At 34.8% G+C, this 9,670-nt stretch overlaps 1 protein-coding gene across 1 annotated transcript in view; it reads right to left on the reverse strand.

Annotated features, from left to right (window-relative positions):
* Positions 1-3,778: 3,778 nt before the first annotated feature.
* Positions 3,779-9,670, reverse strand: part of LOC107687787 (radixin-like) — a 19,225-nt gene continuing 13,333 nt past the window's right edge. Inside the window, exon 6 of the mRNA XM_016485246.1 lies at positions 3,779-3,895. Within this exon, the coding sequence (XP_016340732.1) occupies positions 3,779-3,895 (117 nt within the window). The remainder of the gene's footprint in view (positions 3,896-9,670) is intronic.

The following is a 9,670-nucleotide window of genomic DNA, read 5'->3' on the forward strand; positions in this document are numbered from 1 at the left end:
AGAGACAATAAGAATAGAAGTGTATGAAAGACAATTGTATGGTGCAAAGAAAAGAACCAATGTGTTTGTGTGTGTAAAACAGAATGGAGATACCTGGCTTTGGTTGGAGTGGGTATTATTAGGTTTGGGAAGAGGAACATATGTAGAGGAGCCACAGGGGCCTGGGGGGACGCTTGATCCCGTGGCGCCGCTTCTCTCTTCTGCCCCCAAATGGAAGCACAAATTGAGTTGGTAGGGCTGTGTAAATTTAATTTACAGAGGTACCCCCCCCACCACCACCATTACCAGCCCCACACTGAGTTTAGGGTCATCTGTTTTAGTTGGCAAATTGATTTTTACATTTTGGCCCTTGTCCTCTGCCATCCTGTCCTGATCCTTCTCTCTCTCTCTCTCTCTCTCTCTCTCTCTCTCTCTCTCTCTCTCTCTCTCTCTCTCTCTCTCTCTCTCTCTCTCTCTCTCTCTCTCTCTCTCTCTCTCTCTCTCTCTCTCTCTCTCTCTCTCTCTCTCTCTCTCTCTCTCTCTCTCTCTCTCTCTCTCTCTCTCTCTCTCTCTCTCTCTCTCTCTCTCTCTCTCTCTCTCTCTCTCTCTCTCTCTCTCTCTCTCTCTCTCTCTCTCTCTCTCTCTCTCTCTCTCTCTCTCCCACTCGTTCTCATTCTAGCTGATGTTTATACCATATATGATGGGAACAGTTTGTATGAACATGGTGGTTTACATCAGTCATGTTGCATGTGTTCGGTCAGTTCATGTGATTTTCTTGTTGGAAACATTGGTTTATATATCTTGGATACATAATTTGTCTGTGTTTTGTTCATGGATTTGCAAATGATTCACAGATGTAAGGATCCGTGTTTATAAAAGCTTGTCTTCTCATCTGTATTGTGAACGAACTTGTCCTCAACCTTAATGAGGTTACGGCGTATGACTGTGTGTGTGTGTGTGTGTGTGTGTGTATGTGTGTGTGATTTGCCGCTTTAGAACAGTAGAAGTTGTGCTCTTCACTTCCTGTGATGATAGCAGCATTGTAGCAATTAATTAAACAAAATTAATTACCCTCCTTATCATCCGAGTACACATTCACGCAAAGCACTCTCTCCATCTTACTCTAACACACACACACACACACACACACACACACACACACATTTACATCGATACACTCATACGCCTGCTGTTTCTCTCTCTTTCTCTTTCCCAAATACTTTGCGGTGAAATATCCAAAGGAAAATGGCATTGCTCAAAAGTTGCTCTTTCAAAGCTCAGGATATCTCATTTATGTTTCATTCAGGTATCAGCTTAGTTTCAGATGTTTTTTCCCCCCTTAAATTCCTTTGGAGAAATAGACAAAAATGCAAAGAGTGTACAAAATGAATATGTATAGTATAGCTGAAATATTTAAGATTTAAGAGAATTAGATTTTTCAAATAGAATTTTTCAGTTAATTTTGAGATATCTGACTTTTGACTGCAGTTTTTGGTGTCTGAGCACAGTTTGAGAACAGTGTTGTTTTATTGTCATTGATTGTTTGGTAATATTTTGAATTCATTTTAGCTTTCATTTTAATTTGAGTTAAAGGTTTAGTCATTTTGTTGTGTGTTTTTGTCCTTTTTATTTTTTTTCGTGTGTCTGTATAGTTTTTTTTCTACGTTTTAGTTGTTAGTTTCAGTTTATTTAATCTAAAAATGTTATTTTATTTTATTTTATGGTTCTGTGTTTTTTGTTCTGTATTAAATGTGTCTATATAGTTTTTATCAAGTTTAGTTATTAGTATAAGTTTATTGAGTTAATTTTTTTCTTGTGTCTATATAGTTATTTTTTTAAGTTTTAGTTGTTAGTTTCAGTTTATTTAATCTAAAAAACAAATATTGGTAACTAGCTGAAATAATTTAATTTGAAATTTAATTTAATTTAATTTAATTTAATTTAATTTAATTTTATGGTTCTGTGTTTTTTGTTTTGTATTAAATGTGTCTATATAGTTTTTATCAAGTTTAGTTATTAGTTTAAGTTTATTGAGTTTATTTGTTTCTTGTGTCTATATAGTTTTTTTTAAGTTTTAGTTGTTAGTTTTAGTTTATTTAATCTAAAAAATATTGGCAACTAGCTGAAATAATTTAATTTGAAATTTAATTGAATTTAATAGAATTTGATGGTTCTGTGTTTTTTGTTTTGTTTTGTATTAAATGTGTCTATATTATCTTTATAATATAGATATTATCTTTATATCTTTATTTGACCCTCTAACTCTAGCACTCTCTATTCTAATTCTATTCTATAAAAAAACACTTGTCCCTTTTAGACTTGCACTCTATTTATTTGCTGCTTGTTTTCTTAAAAAAAAACTAACACTTGCTTTCTAATCTTTTTGTATTCTATCTGTTTTCTTTTCATTTATTATACAATTAACAAAAGCAATAAGACCTCTAACACTAGCTTGCTCTATGCTTTTTCTATTCTATCTGTTTTCTTTTTATTTATTATATTATTTAAAAATCCCTTGCTACGTGTACTGCGTTAAGCTAACTGAGACTTGTTATAGCACTTGTATATCATTGCTCTCTTTTGTAAGTCACTTTGGATAAAAGCGTCTGCTAAATGTCTAAATGTAATAACTCGTTTAGTTATTAAGTTTATTGAGTTTTCATTATTTTAGTTATTTCTTCAGCTCAAACTAAATGAAACTAGCTGGCAACTAGCTGAAATAAAATGTAATTTTTTCAATATTTTATTTTATTCCAGTTAATGTTTATTTTATTTCAAGTAATACGGTTTTTATGATTGTAGTTTTTTTTTTTTTAACAATAATAACCCTGTGTGAGACAATGTTGAGCTCTGTTTCTCTCTCACTCTCTCTCTACTAGTAATCTTGTTGCTGTCTGGGAGAAAGAATTGATATATTAAAGAGATCCCATTTGCAAAGCTTTTTTCTTTCTCTCGATTTTTCTACACTCTTAGTGTTTTCACCGTGATAAGAAACATTTTTGGTTCCCAAAGAACCTTTCAGTGAAGAGTTTTTTCTTAGTGTGAAGAACATTTGAATGATCTAAAGAACCTTTTGTGCAATGGAAATGTTCTATGGATGTTAAAGGTTCTTCATGGAACCATCAATGCCATCAATTTTAAGAGTGTCCAGCTTCACTATTTAATTTCCCATCATTTTTAATCCTTTTAAACTATTTACTTAAATAATTAAAAGTAGTAAATGGTTGTGGCGTGTGGCGTGTCACACAGAAGACAGATTATGCTAGTTTGTGACAGTAAGTGTCAGACGTGGGTGTGATCAAGTGGAAGAGTGGGATGTGACACTATTAAACTATCTTATTTTGACATCCCATGACGGGTTCTCTTTTTTTTTTTTACCTGTCTGAAGTCATTTCTCGTTCTCAAACGTGCACTTAGATGGAGTATTCCCCTTAAAAGAGAACTTAGTTGGCGGTTGGGTGTGTGTGTGCCATCCTCCTGCTGTGTACAATAGTGGGGTCTTTTCCTCGCCCCCGTGTGTATGGTGAACAGGATGGGGGTTTCTGGCCTGCGGGGTTGGGCCCCTCTGGTGTCTTGAAGCGGGTTCTGAGTGAGATTGATGAGGGTCGGGACCCCCCCCTCCCCCCTCCTGGCCCACCAAGTCCCCCCCGAGGGCAGATAGTGCCTGTACACCCCCGAACACTCTCGCTTGCCAGAACTCTCCGTGTGCACAGGGCAAACCCAGCTGCGCCCTTCCGTTCCCAATCTTTCTCTTTTTTTATCTCTCCATTTATGCTTTTTAATTCTTTTATTGCTTGTTCTATCCATCTGGTTTCTTGCTTTTTGCTTTTCCCACTCGGGACTGAGTGTCCTGGCAGTTCAAAAGCTCAGCGATGATGGGTGGCTTGTATGTTTCTTCTTTACTCTTTTTCATTGTCTGAAAGCAACAGAGAGAAAGCAAAAGTAAGAGGGAGGGAAACAAACATTCTCACATAAATTCAGGTCCTGATTTATTTCGGGAGATCTGATGCAACCGAACAGCTGAAAGATGCAATGAGATGTTTCTGCCGGTACCGCAGTGATAGAAATGCTGAGTCATACCTATAGTGGAAAACATGGTGAAAATGTTTTTTTTTTCTTCTGTCTGTTGAGAGTATTTTCGTACGTGTGCAGTAATTAAAAGAGATATGGACAAAATCCCTGCAAAAACAATCAACTCAAAAATAAAATAAAATAAAATAAAATGTTAAGATTTATTTTCTGGGAATGTATGCAAATTTGTGCATATTTTATTAGATAATGCCTCATTTGCATATTCAAACATAACATTGCAGAAAACTTGTAATACAGAAAATGTCTTAATCTACTGTTATTAATCCTTTGGGGAAATATATTATTTATTTATGTATTTATTTATTTTCACCTGTGGTGTCTTGCTTCAATTTTTTTTAAATGTTTCTACTTAAATTTCTTTGGAGAAATAGACACAAATGAAAAGGTAAAGGTATATAAAATAAGTGTATAAGTGTAGTGTAGCTCAAAAAAATTGGTTTTAAGAAGTTTTGAATGAGAAATATTTGAGTTCATTTTGAGATATCCGACTTTTGAATGCGCTATAAATTCAAAATATGGGGATGTACAGAATATTTTAAGAACTTTTTTGCCAATTCATAAATCTCCGGATTTGATTATTTAAAGAGTTCCATGCCACACCATTCACGCTAAATATGCAGTTATATTTAAGTATATAAATATATTTTTGTATTTTTTTTAAATAAAATAAAACCAAATAAAATGTTTTGTTTTGTATTTTATAAAACAGTAAAAAGTACTATATTTTATATTTTTACATTTTATATATAAAAATATTAATATATTGACGATAGTGGTCCTGACAGAAATATATATGCATATAAAACATATTTGAGTTTTTTTTTCATTTTGAGATATCTGATTTTGAATATGCTATGAATGCTGATTCATACTTATAGTGAATAGATATCAAATGTATATAGCAGAGCAGAATAATGGGAGCAGTATGAGGTCGGAAACTAAGTGAACTTTCCACACAGACTATTTTCAGAACTCCTTTGCCAATCCATAAATCTCAGGTTGTGATTATTTAAAGCTTTCCACGGCGCACCATTCACACTAAATGGTGTGAGTTACATTCCTACGCTACGGAAAAAAGCCCCCAGAAGGCTTCTTCCATTACTTCTCATTAACTATCATCTCTGATTCTGTTCCAGTGTGAACATGTCAGTTGTCGTCGCTACACGTCCGGTCGTGATGAAAGATTTTTATCAAGTGACCAATCCAAACTCTCAGAGCTCGTTTGAAGGGCAGGCTGAAGTCAGCCGTGACCATCTCTGTAAAATGTTAGGAGTTGTTGTGACAGTTATCGTGTTGTGTTTGTGATTTTATTGCACGGAGTAAATGAGTTTTAACAGATGAAGTTTGGGTGTTGAGATAAAATGTCAGTTCAAGGCCTCTGAGTGTCGGATTTACAGTTGATTTACTCTTTCCAGAACTTGCCAAGACTTGGAGATATTGGAATGATTGACTCATTTGCATTTGTAAAAGTTGTCCTGGATAATTTTCTAATTTCAAATTGTTTTTTTTTTGTTTGCTTTATTGTAATTTAAATAATAATTTAAAAGTTCTATAATAATAATAAAAAAAAATATATACACACACACACACACACATATATATATATGTATATACATATATACACAGACACACACACACAGAAATTTTCTAATTTTTATATATATTTTTTTGCTTTATTGTAATTTAAATAATAATTTAAAAGTTCTATAATAATAATAATAAAACATATATACACACACACACACACACACACACACACACATATAGAAATGATCTAATTTCTATAATTTTTTGCTTTATTGTAATTTAAATAATAATTTAAAAGTCCTATAATAATAATAATAATAAAAAATATATACACACACACACACACACACACATATATATATATATATATATATATGTATATATAATTTTCTTTCTTTTTTTTTTGGATGAACAAAATGTAAGAAAAACTGTCAGACTGACATCTCATTGCTTTAACCTTAGAACTTTAAACAAGAAGCTTTGAATACAGACAGAATCAGTGCCATAAACGTTTCTGGGCTGTTTGAAAGTAAATGACCCTGTGACGCCATTGTGTAAAGAAGCACACATGATCTTTCCCTCCAAAACTTTGTTTTGCATTTCCAAACAAATCCTGATTAGCCAATCAGAGACAGTTAACTGCCGTTGGATTAATGTGGTGTCTCACTGCAGACAGTTTCAAGCTTTTCCTGGTGATTCCACACTGCTGGAGACGGAGCAGTGGTGCCTCATCCTAATTTTTCATTGTGTGTCAGCGAGCAAATGAAAGAGGTGCTTGTAATAACCCATAAAGAGGCTTTTTATCAGTCCATGACTCCCAAGTGCTCTCTGTCTTTCTTGCGATCCATTTTTTCTGCTTCTTTTTAGATTTCAGACAGTTTTGCACAGTTTGTCTTTAGATAAAATTAAATTACTGCTGTGGATGCCATGAGGCTCATAAGAACATCTGTCCTGCCTGGTGATCCTGTTTTCTGACCCCTGTCTGGTTCGACTGATGATACACACTTGCTCATTCACACTCATACATTCCCCCCCCCCCCCCCCCAAAAGAAACCTAAATAAATTTGGCCACAATTTATGTAAAAATCTAGAACTTTTAATATACAATTTTCTGTAACTGTAATTTTTTATTCTAATTTATTATAACATTTCTTAAAATTATTGATTATTAAATTTATTAGTCTTTATATAATATTATGTATACTTATTTGACTTATTATTTTATTTTATTTTAAACAGTCGCATTTTTTAAATAAATATTTTGAAAATAAAATGAAATGAAAAATAAAATAAAACATTTATATTTTATTTTATGAAACAAACAATTTGTTTATGCAAAAGATAAAGTAACTATACTAGTATTTTTGGACAAAGCTCCTGTTCCTCTCTGGAATACTTCACAATCATAACAGAAACTGAAAACTGCTTTAAACCCTCACAACATCCTGCAGTCTTCTGACTCAGTGAGAGTCGTGTGTGTCCACTACATCCATGAACCATTTGTGCCTTAATTATCTACATAATGAAACCGAACGTCAATACATTTTAAATATTTATCTGATTAAAATAACATGCAAAACTACAAACTCTGGGGAGACTGGAAAGCATCAATGAAGCATCGCTAAATACATCAATGGTGGAAATCTTAAAGTGATTAAAAAAACATTATCTTGACAAAAACATCAATTTGTCAAAATAAGGCCATCAATACCTTTGGCTTAAAAACAGAGACAGATTACAGGTCACCAGTCTTGCCATTGTTACCAGACATTCAAAACATCAATTCTTCAATATTACATTATATTCTGTACGATTATAGGGGCAATGCAAGAATTAAAAAGAGACACAAGAGTATTTTTCTCTCATAAAAATGAGGATATCTCCCCATAAACTAGGCGATTTTCAGATAATATATTGCTTTCTTTTCAACATGTGTTTGCTGAAGCCACATTAATATCTCTGTTGGATAAATTTTGGATAAACAGACAAAATGTCGCTCTTTTTTTTCTCTCCTTCACACACAGACAAATTCATGCACACTCACACACACACACACACACACACACACACACACACTTCCCCTAATTCAGTGTTTTTCTGTGTCTCTGCAGGAGGAGAGCAGTGCTGTGTGCTGTAGAGGGGAGATAATGGCCTCTGGCTCCTCAATCTCTCAGCTGTAATGTGTTTCTGACACCAGCGAGTGCCTGCAGCCCCCTGGGAGGTACAGGGACGACATCATGATGGAGTGTCAGGTGCTTCTGTGTGTGTGTGTGCGTGAGCATGTCAGTATGCATATCAAACAGCTCCATAATGATATCTGTTTTCCTGCCAGCCGGCCTAGACTGCAGGGACCACCTTTGCTTTGGCAATTCCAATCACACGCCCATGTATAGGTGCCCATATGCGCACGTACAGTCCGAGCATTTAGAATATGTTCGGCGCTCATTTCTCGTCCCTCTTTATGTTACAGTTTCAGGCACCAATCGAGGTGGCATGGTAATGGTAACCATGGTAACATGATGGAACTGACCAGCCACGCCACGACCAATAATCAGCACCACCCTTCCTGACATGAAGGGTATTAAAGGGTTAGTGGACCCAGTGATGGTTTTCATGTGACTCTCAGTCGGACTCAGATCAGTGGATGTCGGTTGATAATTTGTCAATATAGCAGTTTTTAAGTGTTTTTGGATTGTGTGTGAGTGGAGGGGTGTTATTTCTGGATAGTTGGATATAGAGAAGGATGAGTATGGACAGTGAGAACAGAAGTATGATCATAACATTTTGCAAGAAAGACGTGAACCTGATTAAATTTTTTAGCAGGCAGCATTTGCCCCCCAGAATAGATAAAAAAATAAAAAAATAAAAATTTTAATTAAAATATATATATTAAAATTAAAAGAACCTGCATCACCCATTATTATTTTATAAATGTAATATGTGCATACATATATAATATTTTATATAATCTTTTTCTTTTTTTTCAGTCATAGCTTATTGGGTACAAACATTTCTCCTAAACTATATTAAATAAATAAAAAACTATAAGAATAAATAAAAATAGACACAAATAAGAAACTGCTGATGTGATGTAACACATCAGTTTAGAGCTGAAAAGGTAACAAATCGTGAGGTTTTGCCTGAATTTTGACTTTGCAAACTTTGATATGTTGAAAATCTGAGCACAGTTCGAGACATTGTTGAAGTCTCGAACTGTGCGTGAGATTATGCACGTCACATGTGAGTAAGGTGTTTTTTTCTGAGGTGAAAAATCTAAAAACCAGATGACTAAAGCAGAACTCGCTCTTTGCTCTCCATTTAATCAAATTCTAATCAAATTCTATGTTCTTTCCTAAGGGCTTGTTTGTTATATTAAGTTTATGCAAATGATTGTTTGCAAAAGATGATTCTGATCTAATTTTAATAAAGTATGTTCCACAGTAGCAACAAAAACTGCACTAACTGTGGGATTTTACCAGAAACTTTAATTACCATGGTACATTTTTGTAAAGAATGTTTAGGTCCATTTGGTTTCCACACAGTTTGGAAGCAATTTATCATAATTCTCGACTCATGAGAAACATCTCTCAAACTGTGTTTTTTACATCGTGACTTTCAGCAGAACGAAATGGGAGAAGCCACCCAGAAAGCAATGACCCCTGACCTTGTCGTAATGCCAGCCTCCAGGCGTGCTGACTTCACAGAAGCAGATGCACACAGCTCTTTCTGTTATGCTCTTCAGCTGCCCAGGCTCTGGAGCCACGGGGAGAAAAGCTCAAGGACAGGGAGAGAGGAGACCGAGCCCTCCGGGCCTGTTCTGGACTTCACTGTCAGCTCCAGTGAACAGCTGTTGCCCAGGTAACAGGATGGGTGACTTTATGGGATAATGTGGGTGGCTGGTGTTCTGGTTTGTGGTTATCTATGGACAGCATACACCACAGTATATAATTAAGTACATAACCAACAAGATTATAAACAACCTCGAAGAGGAGTCCACTACAATAAAAACACAGATCATAAACCTAATGAGCCCAAGCAGGAGCGTGTGTGTGTGTGTGTGTGTGTGTGTGTG

Source organism: Sinocyclocheilus anshuiensis, unplaced genomic scaffold, assembly GCF_001515605.1.
Source record: "Sinocyclocheilus anshuiensis isolate Anshui unplaced genomic scaffold, SAMN03320099.WGS_v1.1 scaffold97, whole genome shotgun sequence".
In the NCBI taxonomy this organism is placed as follows: domain Eukaryota; kingdom Metazoa; phylum Chordata; class Actinopteri; order Cypriniformes; family Cyprinidae; genus Sinocyclocheilus; species Sinocyclocheilus anshuiensis.